General features: G+C 44.0%; 1 protein-coding gene across 1 annotated transcript in view; it reads left to right on the top strand.

Annotated features, from left to right (window-relative positions):
• Positions 1 to 19,579, top strand: part of LOC147724598 (eukaryotic translation initiation factor 3 subunit H-like) — a 504,872-nt gene that overhangs the window by 462,998 nt on the left and 22,295 nt on the right. Inside the window, exon 7 of the mRNA XM_086966137.1 lies at positions 8,709 to 8,841. Coding sequence (XP_086822263.1) covers positions 8,709 to 8,841 — 133 coding nt within the window. The remainder of the gene's footprint in view (positions 1 to 8,708; positions 8,842 to 19,579) is intronic.

Below are 19,579 nucleotides of genomic sequence, written 5' to 3'. Positions count from 1 at the left end.
CAGCCAAGCCCTCGCCACTGTACCTCGCATCAACAAGACCACCATGGGAGGCAGATCCTTCTCATACCAGGCTGCTAAAACATGGAACTCACTCCCCGCTTACCTTCGCCTTACCCAGAACCACCTAGCATTCAGAAAGCAACTTAAAACGTGGATATTTGACAAGTAATCCTCCCCCCCTTCCTAAGCGCCTTGAGACCCTCTGGGTATGTAGTGCGCTATATAAATTCTCTGACTTGACTTGACTTAGATCAGGCCTACTGGATAGAGCACGCTGTCTTATTGTGAAGATCTATAGTGAATTTGCCATTGACAATTGTTGATTTGGGGTGAGTGTCTGAAAAGTTTCAGCGCTCCGTCCATCATCTCCTTGTGTTTGCCCTAACTTGGCAGGGTATGCCCAGATGTGGGTCCCTTGCTCACTTTGCCGCTTGATTCAAGCAAGCCTGGCTGATGAAGGGTGCTACCCAGAAACCGGTCCCAGGATACTTGTTTCCGGTTCAGGGACGACCTGGCTTGGCAGTTCGGGCTGGACTGTCCCATGAGGCACAGGGTCAGGACTGATTTGCAAATAACTGGGTCTGAACTGAAGTGGCAAAGTGAGCTAAAGAATGATGATAGATTCAACCTAGATCTGTGACTTGGAGTGAGTGTCTGAAAGGTTTAAGCGCCCCGTCCATCATCTCCTTGTGTTTGATTTATAAAGATTGAACACATTGAATTCCATGTACAGTTTTGAGATACCATCAGATTTGTTTGTTGTTTTACTCCGGTATTTTGAAATGTTTGTTCCTTTACTTACAATACTTTACAGGCAAACCTTGCGAAAGCCACCAGCTCTGCACTCTCATAAGCAAGACCTTTTGGCTTTGTTTGGCTCAACAAGGACCTGCAGTGGGCTCTGTTAATTACTTATCATCCCTTTTGGCTTTTTTACATTTGCTAGATCAGTCGCCCTTGTTCAAATCGCTTTAAGAGACAGATTTTTTAATAGGTTCACAACATATTTTCGCTAAAACCCTTTATGATGCCACAGTGCGATTTAAATTTGGTTCTCGCTTTCCAAATGCTTTGTCCATTATTCCTCTTAACTGGTAGCAATAACATCAGCATCTCACGTGAGTAAGCCTCAGGCCCTCTTGTTCGAGCTGCCTTTTACCAATTATTTTCTGTAAAAACTGGTGTTAAGAACTAAAGCTGCATTCCTGCCACGGGTAGCAACCCCTTTTCATGTCATACAAACTATCTCTTTTTTTCGGCAATCTATGCTCCGCCTCATCTCTTCAATAAGGAAGAAGGGGCTCAACAATGAAGGCCTGCGCTTTTACATGGATTGCACCAAGGACTATCTGATAGACCCTCAGCTCTTTGTGTCATTCTCTGGAGCAAAGAAAGGTAAGGTGGTGCAGAATTCGCTTGACAGTCTGGTCCTTCGGGAGGGGCATTTTGCCCTCCCAATCCTCGGTGCCTTCCTGATCTGAGCCATTCCACTGACCAACTATGTGGCAGGTGCTGCTTCAGTATCTATTCACAAGGTGAGAAATCTGCAGTTAAAAGCATCCTTCAGAAGACCAGAACAAATTAGTTACCATTGGTAATGCTCATTCTGGAGGATACTCTGTCTAACCCCAGATTACTCCTTGCCCTCCCACGTTTCTGTTCTGTGGCATGTTCTCTTTTTCTATCTTAAAATGTCCCAATTTAGGAATCTGTAAACCGGTCCTTCCAATTTGCTGATTGTCTCTACATCTGAGGGCATGGAAAAGCTTGCGAAAGCAACCGTGTTCTTGATGTATGGGTCACTTTAAATAGGCGGCTCTGGTTACCACTTCCAGAGCAGACCAAAGTCAGCAGGGAGTTGAATAATTCCCCATACTGGCGTGCAGGAGCACTGAGGTGAGAAATCTGTGGGCATAGTATCCACCAGAAAGAGTTTTACCCCCCAACATAACACCCCCCTCTCACTTCCTACTAGTCCCTCAGATCACCCCACCTCCCATCCCATCTCCCCCCGCATTCCCAGCCCTCACTACCTCACCTGCGCCCCCCCCCCCCCTAGCCCTCACTCATCCATCAACTTCTACCCCCCATCCTCAGTCCCCACTACTCCACCTGCTTCCTGGACACCCCTAGCCCTCACTCATCCCTTAACCTATCCCCCCACTCTCAGTCCTCACTACCTCACCTGCACCCCCGCAACACCCAGCCTACAATCATCCCTCAACGTCCCACCCCCTTTTACCACCTACTCCCAACCCAATAACACCAACACCGATACTAATCCTCTCACTCCTCTCCCCCTCAACTTTCCTACCCCGCCTACCACCAACACCCTTACCCACACCATTAACATCCTCCCTAACCCTTACTCAACGACCCCCTTCCCCGCAACCTCCCTATCCTTCCGAACAACCCACCCACTAATATCACCAACGCCTGCAATAGCACCACATCCCTCCCCCCCACCTCAGTAACCTAGACTCTTACTCACCTTTAGTGCCCACCCCCAACCCCTTTCCCAATCCCACGCTGGACATGATTATGTCCACCCTCCTCCAAGTCAAAGAAGATCTCCACACCCTCAAAGAGTTACTCTTCACACGATTCAGACACCCCCTACCCACCACCATCCCCCCCAAACAAATGCCCCACCAATCCTATTCACCCTCTCGCACAAACCTGCCCACACTGGACCTCCATCCCCACTCGCAATCCCACCAACCGCTCCCGACACGCCATCAATCCACTCTCGGACCACGACATACGCACCCTCCTCCGCTCATATGACCCAGTTCCCCAAAACCACTTAGCCACCACACACCGTTCCATCCCCACGATTCCCTCTAACCCCCTTAGGCACTCCACACAAAACAACAACAGAGGCTTCGTCCCAAATAACCTTAGAAAAGTCCCCCTCACTCTAGAACCATCTACCACCCTATTCACCCCCAGGCTCAAATGCATACTTCTCAACTGCAGGTCTGCCCCTAGACACTCCTCCGACATCGCTGATCTCATCGAAACACTGGACCTTGATCTAACCATTCTCACTGAAACCTGGTTAACCGAATCTTCGTCACCTATCATGGACATCCTAGTTCCACCCAACTACCACATCATTAGACTTGACACGTCCAGCAAGACAGGCGGGGGAATCGCATGTATTTATAGGAGCAACCTCTCAGTTACTAGAGTCACCTCCCCCTCACTCACCTCCTGCGAATACATCTGCCTCAATGTCATCAGCGAGAGCAAACCTGTATGCTCTCTACACGTCATCTATCACCCACCTGGAGACAACCTCATCTTCGCTCAATAACTCATGGACACAATCTCAACCTTTCCGGACGGCAAAACACTCAAATTTTCCTTGGCGACTTCAATCTACATTGGAACAATCGCAATGACGCAGTGTTAAATAGTCTCAAAAACTACCTCAATGCTCTTGACCTCACCCAAATCTGCAACAGCCCGACCCACGATAAAGGCTCTATCCTCGACCTTCTCTCCAAAGAGAACTCTACCCAGCTTGAGTCAATCCAACCCTGTGACTGGTCAGACCACCACATTATCACATTCTTCATCAATGAAAAAGTTAAACTTAACCCGGTTCAAACCACTAAACCCAAGGTTTGGAAAAGGGACCTGAAGAAGCTCAACCCAAATTCTTTACCTTCCCACAGCTGCAATCTCCTCCTTCCCCCTACCGGCACTCTTGACGTTAAATCTTTGACCGACCACTACCTCAACTCTATGACCTCAATAATCAATGAGGCCGCCCCTTTGCAATTGAAAAGAGTCTCCACTAAGAACTCCAACCCATGGTACGATGGTAGACTCAATGAAGATAGACAAGCCATGCGTATGGTAGAGCGCACCTGGAGATCAACCCCTTCGGCACTGCACCTTAAAACTCTGAAGAAAAAAAGAAACGCCTACTTCAGGAAAATCAAGCGCACAAAATCAGATTTCTTCAGCCTCCAGCTCGACCAAGCAAAAAAACGGCCAAGAAAACTATTTGAACTCATCAAAACACAATCCAAGGAACAACCCCAACACTCACATAGCACAATAGGTTATATACCATCCTGTGAAGACTTCTCTGCTTTCTTTAATCTAAAGACTGAAAACATAAGGAGCGATCTCCGCAGTGACGTAAACCTTTACTCCAACCCCCACATCATAACACCCACTGTACCAAAGAACAATGCTGCATGGTCTTCCTTTGACACCTACTCGGAAGAAACAATTGCCAAACTGCTCAGTACACTGAAACCCTCTAATCACCTCACAGACCCCCTTCCTGCAAACGCATTAAAGGATTTCATCCCAGTACTCCTCCCACTCTGGACCAAAATTATTAACAGTTCTCTTCAACAAGGACTCATCCCCGACTCCCTCAAAATTGGACAAGTTACACCTATACTCAAGAAACCAACAGCTGACCCTACTGACCTAAACAATTACCGTCCTATTACCAACATTCCCACCCTTTCAAAACTGTTGGAAAAATGCGTACAACTCCAATTGACAAAACACATTGATCAATTTGACCTCCTCAACCCTCATCAATCAGGCTTCCGAGCAGGACACAGTACTGAAACTGCTATGACACACATAATTGATGATGCACTCCAAATCCTAGATCAAAACGATACCTGCCTCCTCATCCTTCTAGACCTCTCCTCAGCATTTGACACTGTCAAACACGAGAGCTTACTTGAGCTGTTACACACCAGAATGGGTCTTTCTGGGACTGTTCTCAAATGGTTCACCTCCTTTCTGCATAACAGGTCTCAGAAATTCAAGAGCAACAACTTGATGTCCCCACCAGTGCCTGTAACATTAGGCGTCCCACAAGGATCTTCTCTATCCCCAACATTGTTCAATCTGGTCATGGAACCTCTCACCACCTTGTTACAAGCATCTCATATACACTTTCACATGTACGCCGACGACACCCAACTATATCTCAAAGTACAATCCCCCAAAGACATCAAACTTCTGAACTCAACGCTCAAAAGCACCCAATCATGGCTTGCCGATAATCACCTCAAACTCAATGCTCTGAAAACTGAGTTCCTTCTGATCTCACCTCCCTCGAAAATCTCCACCACTCAAACTTGGCTTAAGCACCTAACTGCACTCAATGTCCAACCTACCATCGTGGTCTCTGCGAAATCCCTAGGCATTACACTTGACGCCAACCTCAACATGCAGCAGCACATCAGCAAGGCAACTAAGGGAGCAAACTTCCAAATCAATATCCTGAGAAAACTTAAACCCTTCCTACCAGCCAAGGACTTCCAAACTGCAGTACAAGCCCTAGTCATTCCTCGCATAGACTACGGTAGCATCGCCCTCTGTGGACTCCCTCTATCTACAACTGCACCCCTGAGAGCCTCTTTGAACGCTGCAGCAAGACTCATCACTGGATCAAAAAAACACTCACCTATTTCCCCTGACCTAAAATCCTTGAACTGGCTACCTCTTGAAGCCAGAATACATCTTAAAATTGCCTGCATGACGCACAGAGCTGTACACAACAACTCACCCAGCTACCTCACTCAGAAGCTGACAATATCTGGTGGCACAAGAACCACTAGAAGCACAAAGAATCTTCTTCTGAAACCTCGTAGATTCCGGAAGGAAAAACATATAAACGCTCCTTTTCAGGAATGGCACCCAGGATCTGGAACTCACTCCCTCCAGAAACCAGACTTATCTCCTCCACTACATTCTTTAAGAAAGAAGTAAAAGCTATCCTCATGACTAAATTCACCTGAACTTGTACTTTTGATCTATTTGAGACTCTGCACCTATCTGCACTATTGTTTTGTATGATTGTCGATTTTTATCATTGGTTTTTGTTGATTACTATGCCCCCCCATGTACCTACCATATATTGCTACTCATCCTGTACCTACAACTACTCGTTGCCCAAAAGTCTGTTATTCACCACCTTGTTTCTTTACCCCCTGTTTTTTTTTTGTAAAGTGCTCTGATATCTGCAAAGATCTTGTCCGCGCTATATAAAACTTTCAAAATAAATGAGTAACTAGGATATTGCGAAGGGCCAAATTGGAGAATTGTACAATAAAAAAAATGGATATGTGATCCCATTCCGCATACAAAAATCCCGCATACCATCACTCCGCATTTTTTAGGACGCAAATACCATCACTCCGCAAGCCATAATTCCTCAAATTTTGATACCGCATATGACTTCACTCCGCATGCAATTACTTCACAAATGCATGTGTGGTGAAGTCATAGCTTGGTAAAGTACTTTATTTTTAACAATATATATATATATATATATATATATATATACACATATATATATATTTTTAATTAAAATGAAACATTATTTCTTTTAAATTACATTATATTTAGAACTATTTTAATATTACACATATATATATATATACATATATATATAAATATATATATATATATATATATATAAATATAGATATATTCAATGTTTTTAAATTAATAATTACCCTATACACCCTAAAAACTAATCCCACCCTAGTTCCTTTAAATACCCCTGCACCCTTAAACACTAACCCATCCTGACCCTAAAAATACCCCTGTACCCCAAACCCCAAAACAACCCCTGAACCCCCCCAAAAAAACCCTGTAACCCAAAACAATCCCTGAACCCTAAAAATACCCCTGTACCCCAAAACCCAAACCTACCCCTGAACCCTAAAAATAACCCTGTACCCCAAAACCCAAAACAACCCCTGAACCCTAAAAATACCCCTGTACCCCAAAACAACCCCTGAACCCTAAAAATACCCCTGTACCCCCAAACCCAAAACAACCCCTGAACTCCCAAAAAAACCCTGTACTCCAAAACCATCCCTGAACCCTAAAAATACCCCTATACCCCAAAACCCAAACCTACCCCTGAACCCTAAAAATACCCCTGTACCCCAAAACCCAAAACAACCCCTGAACCCCCCCCAAAAAAACCCTGTACCCCAAAACCCAAAACAATCCCTGAACCCTAAAAATACCCCTGTACCCCAAAACCCAAACCTACCCCTGAACCCTAAAAATACCCCTGTACCCCAAAACCCAAAACAACCCCTGAACACCCCCAAAAAAACCCTGTACCTCAAAACCCAAAACAATCCCTGAACCCTAAAAATACCCCTGTACCCCAAAACCCAAACCTACCCCTGAACCCTAAAAATACCCCTGTACCCCAAAACCCCAAACAACCCCTGAACTCTAAAAATACCCCTGTTCCCCAAAACCCAAACCTACCCCTGAACCCTAAAAATACCCCTGTACCCCAAAACCCAAAACAACCCCTGAACCCTAAAAATACCTCTGTACCCCAAAACCCAAAACAACCTCTGAACCCTAAAAATACCCCTGTACCCCAAAACAACCCCTGAACCCTAAAAATACACCTGTACCCCAAAACCCAAAACAACCCCTGACCCCTAAAAATACCCCTGTACCCCAAAGCGCAAACCTACCCCTGAATCCTAAAAATACCCCTGTACCCCAAAACGCAAACCTACCCCTGAACCCTAAAAATACCCCTGTACCCCTTAACCCTTAAATACCCCTGCACCCCATAACCCAAACCCACCCTTAAAATACCCCTGAACCCAAAAAAACCCATATACTTACCTTACAACTTACCTTAAAACATATACTTTTACCAATCATGCTTTTACAATGATTTTCGTCGTAAAAGCATGCGAGATAAAAGTATATAATATATAAAGGAATGCGGTATGAAAAAATGCGGAGTAAAGGTACCTGCGGACTAATGGTATGAGGAGTGAAAGTATGTGGAGTAAAAAATGCGGAGTGATGGTATTTTACCAAAACAAATATATCATGATGAACCAAACTATACACCAAATTCTAGAACAATATCCACGGTCACACAAGGTTTGCCCCATTACTCCTGCAGTTCAGCACCGTGCTGAAAATCCCAGGTTTTCCGAAAGCACTACATACATAGTTAAGGAACCTCCCAAGACTCTGACCAAGGAACATCACTGGCCTCTCCAATTCTCCCCACCATCGAGCGTTGTAAACAGGCCAAACCTCACAGAATGTCCCCCTTCCAATCATCCTCTGAAAGCCTCCCGTTCCTCCCCAACTAACTGTCGCTGATTGAATTCGAACATGATCTTGAATGCATACGAGTTGCTGGACAAAATAAGATGCTCTTTAATCTATTGTCTAGTCATGTCGTCACCAATGTAAAATCGGCACACCGGCAGAAGTTAGTATGGATTTTCGTGGAAAGGAAATATTGAAGAGCACATCATTTTAAAGGTTTTGTTTCCCATTTAAAGTAGAGATTTAGGGCACGAACATGTCCTATGTCCGTATAGCAGCTGTTAGCTTTCTTTTTTCAACTTTAATTTCTTTGAAAATCAGTAAAATGTGACTTGTGCATGCAATCGAAACAAGTTCATTGCAGCTTCTTTTCAGCTTCACCGGAAAGCCACAGTTTTTGACATTCAGTCCGTATAGGTTGAAGATCAGGAGATCTAACAATATTTTAGGGACGTTTAATCACTATGAAAACTTAGTCTAACATCCCATTAGAAAATGCAATCCTTTCTGAACGCAAGCTTTGTTCAGGCTTCCGAGGGCGACTCAGTTTTAAAGCCGGTATAGAGTGAGGCATTTATTAAGTTTTTCATTTTGCTTATTTGTTGTAGTATCAGCAAAGACGTCAGCAAGAAAACATGCAGCGTGTGACTCGGGGAGAGCCTCTCTTGCCAGAGGAAGACATGACTAAACTGTTCAAGCCCCCGCTGCCCCCTCCTCGGATGGACTCGCTGCTCATTGCCGGTAAGTCGGTAACTAGTGGAATTCTAATCTCATAATATATTTAAAATGTGTTATGACATCGAAACCAGGCAAATAGAAAGTAAAATATAAAAGTTATGTACAAACAAAGGAAGGAAGCACAACCACCGAAATGAAACTACTCAAATGAGCATATTTTTGTCTTGATAAGTCCAGCAAGTCGGATAAAACGAGACAAAGGCTTTTTAACGAAGGTGGTTTTATTTTCTTCCTGTCAGTCATAGGAACTGAGTTTTGCTCCATTGCAGCCTTGGGCCGTAATGGCATAGTGACTTTATTTGTGGTATGAAGCTAGAATTACAGGAGAACATTGATCATTGTTGTATAGCATGGTAATAGTCCGGCACTCTAAACTTAATATCTTATCTCATGTATGACTTTTATATGTTGACTTCACAAAATTGTATCACCAATATGTTACAGGCAAACAGCGGCCCATCCTATTTCTTCATATATAGCAGGACAGGACACAACTTTGCTAGACGCGAAGTTGGAAGCTCACACTGCCGGATTGCTGAATTTACTATGCAGGGCCAATTATAGCCCGAGTCGGAAATTAGATATGGATGCAGTTCTACTAACAGATTTCTAAGGCCACCCGTATTTCTCAATACCAGATACAAAAACCACCACAATCGTACAGGGACAAGTATATTTTGTAAATTGTCTTTGTGCTTGGAATGAAATAATATGCTCTGAAAATACATTATAGATGTGGCATCCAACAGACAGATACTTCTAGGATCTACGACACAAGCTTTTCGGATTACTTGATAGGTTGATCTCTGGAACCCCAGCCTGTGACATAGGCCGAAGTCTATTTTGGGATAGATAAGAAAAACATTGCCAAGTGAATTCAAATTCAAAATAAGCTTTATTTCGATATAAACTTTGATATCATAAAAGCATACATTTGTTAAAAAGAAATAGATACAAAACACAACACGAATACATATCTAAGTCAAGAAGAGCCAGTGCCATGTCAATCTAAATGAAAATAGGGGAAATTTAAGACACATTCATACATATAAATACAATAAAATTTAAAAACTTATTTGGTTTTCAAAACCCTGTACAGTATAAAAGTTTATAAAATATGTACAATCAATTTATGTATTACATCGAATTTCTAAATTTTACCAGTAGTTTCAAGAATTTAGCTAAAGTTTGAATCACTTCCGGGGTTTCTATCCTTTGTAGTCTAACAAACGCATCTCTACAAGATCGAAGACCCCCACTCCTTAAGAATAGGTTTGAGCAAGATTTTTCTGGGAACTTGATAAAGTTTACAAAATAAAGTGCAATGCAAGCTGGATTGAGGGGCTACATCGTCACAGGGACAAGGCAACATTTGTCTCGACCAATCATTACAAAGTGGGAATGTGATTAAACGGAAAAAATAACCCAATCTGAACCTTGCAAGAAGCATTCTAGCATAGCAATTAGTATCACTAATAAGATACAATTGTAGGCCCTGTTCAGTTGTAATTTGTTGGTATGCTAGGACTGATTTTTTTTGTTTTTTCAGTATTCCATCTTTTATTCTCTAGATGGTCCATAACCATTTTGCGTAGCCCTTTCCTTGAGATTGTTTCCATGCTAGATGGATTTTTAAAAAACTCTGGATGACCAATGTCATTCATCATTTTTTCCACCACACATAGCCATTTAATTCGCTTTACACCGTCTAGTTGTAAACAGTCAGATATGGTGTTGCGATTAAAGGCTGTCTCTGGGGTTAACCAGAGCTTGTGCCATAACAGAATGGGTTCAGTCATTATTGTTAGGTCCTGGTCCCCAGTCCTCTTTTGCTGACCATGTCCAGACACATCACATGACACCCCGGATATATAAAAAGGAGTCTTACCCTTGTGTCCATGCTTGTTATTGCTACCTGGTGGTTCCTGCATTCTGGCTCCGGTGTTTTCCCTGTTTGATGGCTGTTGTCTTTACACGGGCTCGTGTGAAGAATTGGAGGATTCCTGCTGAGTACAAGTTGTTCCCCTTTTTTCCTTGCTACCCTTTTTGTCCCAGTCCCTGTTTATTGGTCCTCTCCGTGTTGTTGCTAACCTGCCCCATTCCTTAGCGAGGGTTCGTAGTTAGTCAGTGTTCTTTAGTTTATTCCCTTCTTTTATTTGGTTTACATTCCTTAGTTTGCTTTTTGGACCGTGGGGGTTGAACATTCAGGGGCCCCTGTCTGTTATTTACCCGTTTTTCGCTGTCCTCCCGTTTTGGAGACGCGGAGTCCCGGTCGCGAGAAACGCTACCAATCCGCATCGTTATGCGGAAGTGACGTTTTCGTCCATTCCGCGAAGCAAACCCGGCTGGGTTTGTTTACTTTCCTTCCGAGCGAGCGGAGGAAAAGACGCGTTCTCGCTGATTCCTCAGCTAAATTCATAGCGCCCGATACAGAGGGGTTTTTTCAGAACCGAAACTGGGGTCTGTTTTTTACCCTGTATCTTCTTGATTTAACCTAACCAAACACCCTTACTCTGCTAAGTTAAATCCTGTCAGGAAGTGCCTGAGAGATGTTATCTCGGGGGTGTACTGATGGACAAACTCCTTGAAGCTAAGCCTGCATTATCTTCCGGTAAGTGTCTGTGACAATATATGTTGGATATCGGTATTGTGTTGCCAAAGAAGGACTGGGGATTGTATAATTACAGTAGGGTGTGTTTTGTGTTCCCCTATTCTTGCAGGTGCAGAAGAAGGAGGCGGGTGTATCTTTTAAACCAAGATAACGGGTGGAAGGTTTGGTTACCTTTTTGTTTCCACCCTCTTTTCTGGTTCAGCAGCTTACTCCTGTGTACCATTCAGTGAGTGGTTGGTGAGCCGGGGAAGGGGACTGGAGTATTCCTCGTTCCTGCAGTGTGTGGGTTGGGCAGGAGTCCAACAATTATAATGTCAGAGATATAGGGGAGACCAAGTTCTATATGTATAAAATAATTAGGAGTTGATTTTGGGACCCCTAAGAGGTACCGGAGAAAACGATTCTCAGTTTGTTGTATACAGATTGGAGAATCAATCCCCCATACCCCAGAGCCATAGGTGGCCGTGGTAACCCATTTAGCCTTATAGATGACGATCAGCTCCTTAACAGGTCTAGCCCCAATTTTAATTGCAAAGTTCTGCAGTGCTCCAATCGCCTTGGAAAAGGCTAGTCTTCTAGCTATGATAGCATTTTTCCTAGCGCATTTCCTGTGAAAACAGATCCCAAGGTAAGGGAATTGATCTATTGTCTCTATCTTTCTGCCTTCTATAAAAATGGGACAGGGTATTTTTTTCGCACCCAGACAGCAGGGCATAGAAAAAGTTTTTGTAATGTTGACCTTAAGTCCCTTTTCCCTCATAGAAAGTGTGAACTTAGAGACAGCCCGTTGTAGGCCCAAGCTGGTCCGGGACAAAATCGCGGCATCATCCGCATATAAAAGGATGGGAACAGGGCGGCCCTGGACTAAAGGGTAATCATAACAAAAGCTATTAAGATGGTCGCCAATCGCATTTATATAGAGGGAGAAGAGCAGGGGCGCCAAAATGCACCCCTGTCTCACTCCCCTCCTGATAGAAAATCTTGGCGAACACTCTCCTCTTTGATCAAAGCGCACCCTCGCTCCAGCATCCTTATATAGTTCCATAATAACATTGAGGATTGAAGGATCCAGCGCAAGACTCTTTAGCGTATCCCACAATTGCTTGTGTTCAACACAATCGAAGGCTGAACTCAAGCCAATAAAAGTGATAAAAAGGTTCCCTTTTTTAGCAGCGATGTATTTTGAAATTAAAAGATGTAGATTTAGACTCTGCTCAACCGTCCCCAGGCCTTGTCGAAAGCCATACTGGAAGATCGAGAGAATGTTAGCTTCCTCGATCCACTTTTGAACACGTTTTAAAATAATGCGTCCAGCTACCTTCATTAAGGTGTCAATAAGAGAAATTGGGCGGTAGCAAGACTGATCGTGCCTGTCCCCTTTTTTGAAAATGGGGACCACTATCACTTCTAACATTGTTTGTATCAATCCGTGGGTATTGGCGCAATTCATCACTAGAGTTATTAGAGGGGCCCAGAGATCTAATTTGGATTTAAAATCATCTACTGGTATTGCATCCGGGCCCGGTGCCTTACCAGACGGACTTTCTCTAATGGCCAGTCTCACCTCCTCGGATAAGAAAACAATGTCCAGCGGGGGGGTTTTCCGGGAAGATCCGGTGTTGTCAGATAGTGTAATATTGCCCTTAGCTCAGATCCAGGTTTCATTTCTCCTATCATACAGATTTTTAAAATGGGCAACCCAAGTGTCCCCATTTATAGCAATATCTAACAATTCCAGTTGTTTTCCTTGTAGAAATGGTGCATTTACTGCCTTCCAAAAGGCGGTTGCATCTTTATTTTTTGAGGAGGAAATTAAAGCTTCCCAGGCCTCTTGTTTCAGAGCTTTTTTCCTATTCTTAATTGCAACGCGATAATGGTGTCTAGCCTGCCTGATCGCCTCTAAGCATCTAGGAATTGTATGTAGAGCCTTTTTTAGGGATTTTAATGCAGAGGTACAGTTTTTATCAAACCAACCTCTGGTTTTGTTCGGTCCTGATTTGAATTGATGGGACAATAAAAGTTTTAATGTCTCTTGTACTTTTGTAAAAGAATCCAAGATTTTTAGAGGATCTTCTGATGGAGTCAGACAGATATTAATCTCTGATCTTCTTTTAGAAAGTAAAGTTTCAAGAAATGTTTCAGGGACCACCTTATCGCATTTGAGGGTGTTGCCATTGGTACGTCCCATGGAGATAGGTTGTTGGTAACTAGTACTATTTTCACTGGATTGTAGGCTCTCTATACGCTTATTTATATTAAACACTATGGCGTAATGATCCCCATAAACATCATCCAAAGTTTTCCATGATGAGAGCAAACAGGCATGTGATTTAGAAAACAAAGTAAAATCAATCACAGTATTTGAACCTCTTGCATGGAAAGTGGTCTGGAAAGGCACGGACGGTGAGCATAAATCATTTACATAGTCCAAATTAAAATAAAAAAGGAAACTGTTTAAAATATCCCCTATTTTAGAATGGGTAAAGTGGTTCAAAGAATCATCCATAGAGAAATCTAAACCACATATTTGTTTTGGTCCATACTGGCAAATATTACAGTTAGTCACCCAGCCAGGCGAACATACACTCCCTGGGTGTAGATTCCTTTAATGTAACGATTGTATGACTGCCAAGTGTCATATCGTAGTCGTGTCCTGCTATATATGAAGTAACCGGATCGGCCGCTGTCACGGATATTACATTTTTCAGAAAGCCTTGATGAAGTCACTAGATGTGCCGAAACACGCGTCGTTTGTTCTCGCACGTCTTAAACAAGACTGTATAACTTTGAATCCTGTTTTCAAAAGTTTCTCCATCTATTTTTTCTTTGTAATGGGGGTTCATACGGTCTTAACAGAAATTGTGATTTGTCAAAATATTTGTTTAAATTAAAAGGAACGTCTTTTGCATAAACTTATCTCTGTTTGCCTGTGCCATATTGGTGATACAATTTAGTGAAGTCAACATATAAAAGTCATACATGAGATGAGATATTACGTATAGAGTGCCAGGGTATTATCGTGCTATACTGTATCACACAGTGACTGTTGGCTGTACCTGTGTATTTCGGTACCTAAGGTAGTAGGGTACAATATATACCCTTAGAGGCACCACAACCAATTGTTGCATTGCTGAGAGTGACTAGGGCAGTTGAATATATTTATCATTGCACAGTCTGATTATACATATTTGAGGTGCAATCGGTCATACACTACTACCGCTTTTGTATCTTATTTATGATTATTGCACAATACATAAAATATCGGCTCTGCTGTCTTCAAAATAATTATACAAAAGTGTTATTTTGCAGTCCCTGGGATAATTCTCAAGGCACAAATCCTAAAAAAGAAGTGGGGGACTGCGTTGGGATGAGCAGCTTTATAAAAGAAATAAGATGGTGGTATTTTAAATATTATTTGCGTAAAGTCTATGACAAACCAACACATCTAACATTCTTCCAGTGCATGCATATGTCTTATATAAAGGAACTGGACGAAGTAAAAAACAAGCTATATGCCTTTGTTTCTGCTCTGTTGCATTTGCCCTAGACCGCGCCCATCCAGGATACAGGAGCCTGATGGCTCCTTAACTACGGCCTTTATCTTTGGCACAGCTGGAGGCGAAAATAACAGCAAAAAAAGATCGATTGCACGTTGCGTCTGGGACTGGAAAGCAGGCGACGTTCAAGCTCTGCTGAAAGTGTCCCGTATCGGAAAATGACACCAGGACAATTAAGCATATTTCAGTGGGACCCAAACGTCTTTGCAGGGTAAATGGAGTCTACCCTGTGAAAACAGTGGGCAGATGCCATCTACCCACATGTACCCCCGACTTGTGCACCGATAATTCTATTTTATATACCTTGCACATTCTTCAGAGTTCTTGGATTTTCATATATTTTGAAGCAAAGTTATCTTAAACTGTTATTCAAGTAAACGTTCACATTTTAAGTACTGATAACTTAATCTTTTTACCATCTTTAAAACCCCTCTGTGACAGGTGACTTTCTCCAAGTGCTCTGTATCAGGTGCTCTATTTTACTCTCATGCTGGCCTAGTGTTATTTAAAGCCCTCTTGTTTAACTACCTTCAAAGAGTGAACTTGTACAGACATGATTCGTTTTATGCGAGTTAACTCTACAAACCATCTCAAGCACTGGTGCGTGATGTTTGAATATGTGGACCATAAGTACTGCATTGCTGGAAATAAATTAGTAGGAACATGCGTTTTGTTCAAGGTACTGTAGAGGGTAATTAGTTGAGCCTCACACCCATTAACTAGAAGAAAGCTGCAATATTTTAGTAAAGAAAAATTGACTGAAGAAAGATTGTGCAAAGAAGGAATCTAAATTCAAACGAAAAAGTCAAAATGCACCATCATCAGGTCAGCGAGTCTACACCCACCCGCCCTACTTTTGAGATCAAACCCATGTAATTATAAGCGAGAGGGCCTATTCATGTCATTCTTACCTTGTCTTGAAGATGCAGAGTAGTCCTAAACACAAAACATATTCCTGTATCATATCAGATTAGCTGTATCTTCATATATGCTCGAGGGTTGTGATTTAAAGGTGATAGCTGTACACCACAAAATTAACAAAATTCGATGGCTCTATTTAGCCAAGAGACGAAGTGAAATCAAAACATCCTGACACACAATTTTCAAAAATATCAAAATTGTGTACTTCTGTTGTAAATGGCATAAAATGCAATAAATAGCAAAAATATAGTACAGGCACAAGCTACCAAGCTATAGACTACTAAATAGTATTTTTTTTGGTTTAAATCTTTTATTGAAAATGTAACACAGAAGACACAGGTTACATCAACATCTCGGGCAAGCATGCGGTCGCCTTGCCTGGAATAGTTACCCCACCCCTCCCCCCGGCAGGGTCTAGGGTGTCTGCAGGGTGCATGTCCAGCTGCACCGAGTAGGCTTTGCACATAGAAGCGAGTGATGATCGAGTCTTCCAAACATCCAACTCCCATCCCTCCCTCCCTGCCCTCCCCTAACCCACCCCCAATTTCCCTTCCCCGGCGTGGTAAATTCTATGGTATCAGTTTGTCGTATGAGGCACGGTCTCGGCGCCTAGGTAGGTGAGCATGGTTCCCCCTGGAAATCTCTCGGAAGCCTAAGCACCCTTAGATACTTCGGGCAAGTAACTTCGTGGAACTCCGCCGACAGGAGGGAGACGAAGGGCTGCCAGATGTCCAGGTAAGTGTCCAGTGTTTGGGTGAGGGAGGCCTGTATTTTCTCCATTCCCATAACATACCATAAGTGGTGAAGCCACCCCGTGTGTGTGGGTTTCCTGGAAGTGCCCCATAGTGACAGGATATGTTGAGTGGCTGCTCCCATCGCCAGCCCCATCTGCTTGCCCCTGACCGATTTCAGGGGGAACGTGATGGCATTGGGAAGGCAGAGGAGTGTGTAGGCCGGGAATCGGGAGATTTCTGTGTCGAAGTGCTTATCAAAGCTGTGGAGCACCTCTTCCCAGTACCCCTGAACCTCCGGGCAGTCCCATAAGATGTGAGTTAGCGTCCCTCTGTGCCCACACCCCCTCCAGCACCCGGGGTCTCTGCGTGGGTTGCCCTGGTGTAAACGGGCCGGCGTGAGGTGCCAGTAGTACGCTATTTTCACCGCTGCTTCCTTACTGGCTACAATATTTACAACAAGGGGTGGTGAGGGACAGCGTCTCTGAATTAAGCAGAAATCTCTCACCCCGTCAAGAGATCAGGGCTAGATCCAACACCGTTTTTTAGCTCACTGCACCATCCCAGTTTCAGAACCTGGCTGTATGCAAATTAGTCTGTTCCTGTCCCAGTGCATGATGGGAACAGGGCAAACCAAACTACAAAAGCCAATTCTTACACTGGGAAGGAAACAAGCTCCCGGGGACCGGTTTCTGGCATTTCAGCCGTCTTCGGCCCAGTTTGCTTGAATCCTGATGGTGCAATGAGCAAGGGACTCACATCTGAGTATACCCTTCCACGCTTAGGGTGGACAAAAATATTTACAACAAGGGGTGGTGAGGGACAGAGTCTCTGAATTAAGCAGAAATCTCTCACCCCGTCAAGAGATCAGGGCTAGATCCAACACCGTTTTTTAGCTCACTGCACCATCCCAGTTTCAGAACCTGGCTGTATGCAAATTAGTCTGTTCCTGTCCCAGTGCATGATGGGAACAGGGCAAACCAAACTACAAAAGCCAATTCTTACACTGGGAAGGAAACAAGCTCCCGGGGACCGGTTTCTGGCATTTCAGCCGTCTTCGGCCCAGTTTGCTTGAATCCTGATGGTGCAATGAGCAAGGGACTCACATCTGAGTATACCTTTCCACGCTTAGGGTGGACAAAAATATTTACAACAAGGGGTGGTGAGGGACAGAGTCTCTGAATTAAGCAGAAATCTCTCACCCCGTCAAGAGATCAGGGCTAGATCCAACACCGTTTTTTAGCTCACTGCACCATCCCAGTTTCAGAACCTGGCTGTATGCAAATTAGTCTGTTCCTGTCCCAGTGCATGATGGGAACAGGGCAAACCAAACTACAAAAGCCAATTCTTACACTGGGAAGGAAACAAGCTCCCGGGGACCGGTTTCTGGCATTTCAGCCGTCTTCGGCCCAGTTTGCTTGAATCCTGATGGTGCAATGAGCAAGGGACTCACATCTGAGTATACCCTTCCACGCTTAGGGTGGACAAAAATATTTACAACAAGGGGTGGTGAGGGACAGAGTCTCTGAATTAAGCAGAAATCTCTCACCCCGTCAAGAGATCAGGGCTAGATCCAACACCGTTTTTTAGCTCACTGCACCATCCCAGTTTCAGAACCTGGCTGTATGCAAATTAGTCTGTTCCTGTCCCAGTGCATGATGGGAACAGGGCAAACCAAACTACAAAAGCCAATTCTTACACTGGGAAGGAAACAAGCTCCCGGGGACCGGTTTCTGGCATTTCAGCCGTCTTCGGCCCAGTTTGCTTGAATCCTGATGGTGCAATGAGCAAGGGACTCACATCTGAGTATACCCTTCCACGCTTAGGGTGGACAAAAATATTTACAACAAGGGGTGGTGAGGGACAGAGTCTCTGAATTAAGCAGAAATCTCTCACCCCGTCAAGAGATCAGGGCTAGATCCAACACCGTTTTTTAGCTCACTGCACCATCCCAGTTTCAGAACCTGGCTGTATGCAAATTAGTCTGTTCCTGTCCCAGTGCATGATGGGAACAGGGCAAACCAAACTACAAAAGCCAATTCTTACACTGGGAAGGAAACAAGCTCCCGGGGACCGGTTTCTGGCATTTCAGCCGTCTTCGGCCCAGTTTGCTTGAATCCTGATGGTGCAATGAGCAAGGGACTCACATCTGAGTATACCCTTCCACGCTTAGGGTGGACAAAAATATTTACAACAAGGGGTGGTGAGGGACAGAGTCTCTGAATTAAGCAGAAATCTCTCACCCCGTCAAGAGATCAGGGCTAGATCCAACACCGTTTTTTAGCTCACTGCACCATCCCAGTTTCAGAACCTGGCTGTATGCAAATTAGTCTGTTCCTGTCCCAGTGCATGATGGGAACAGGGCAAACCAAACTACAAAAGCCAATTCTTACACTGGGAAGGAAACAAGCTCCCGGGGACCGGTTTCTGGCATTTCAGCCGTCTTCGGCCCAGTTTGCTTGAATCCTGATGGTGCAATGAGCAAGGGACTCACATCTGAGTATACCCTTCCACGCTTAGGGTGGACAAAAATATTTACAACAAGGGGTGGTGAGGGACAGAGTCTCTGAATTAAGCAGAAATCTCTCACCCCGTCAAGAGATCAGGGCTAGATCCAACACCGTTTTTTAGCTCACTGCACCATCCCAGTTTCAGAACCTGGCTGTATGCAAATTAGTCTGTTCCTGTCCCAGTGCATGATGGGAACAGGGCAAACCAAACTACAAAAGCCAATTCTTACACTGGGAAGGAAACAAGCTCCCGGGGACCGGTTTCTGGCATTTCAGCCGTCTTCGGCCCAGTTTGCTTGAATCCTGATGGTGCAATGAGCAAGGGACTCACATCTGAGTATACCCTTCCACGCTTAGGGTGGACAAAAATATTTACAACAAGGGGTGGTGAGGGACAGAGTCTCTGAATTA

This window comes from Lissotriton vulgaris, chromosome 4_1, assembly GCF_964263255.1.
Source record: "Lissotriton vulgaris chromosome 4_1, aLisVul1.2, whole genome shotgun sequence".
Classification (NCBI taxonomy): domain Eukaryota; kingdom Metazoa; phylum Chordata; class Amphibia; order Caudata; family Salamandridae; genus Lissotriton; species Lissotriton vulgaris.
The sequence above is the reverse complement of the archived record's forward strand: the minus strand, read 5'-3'. Positions and strand labels throughout refer to the sequence as shown.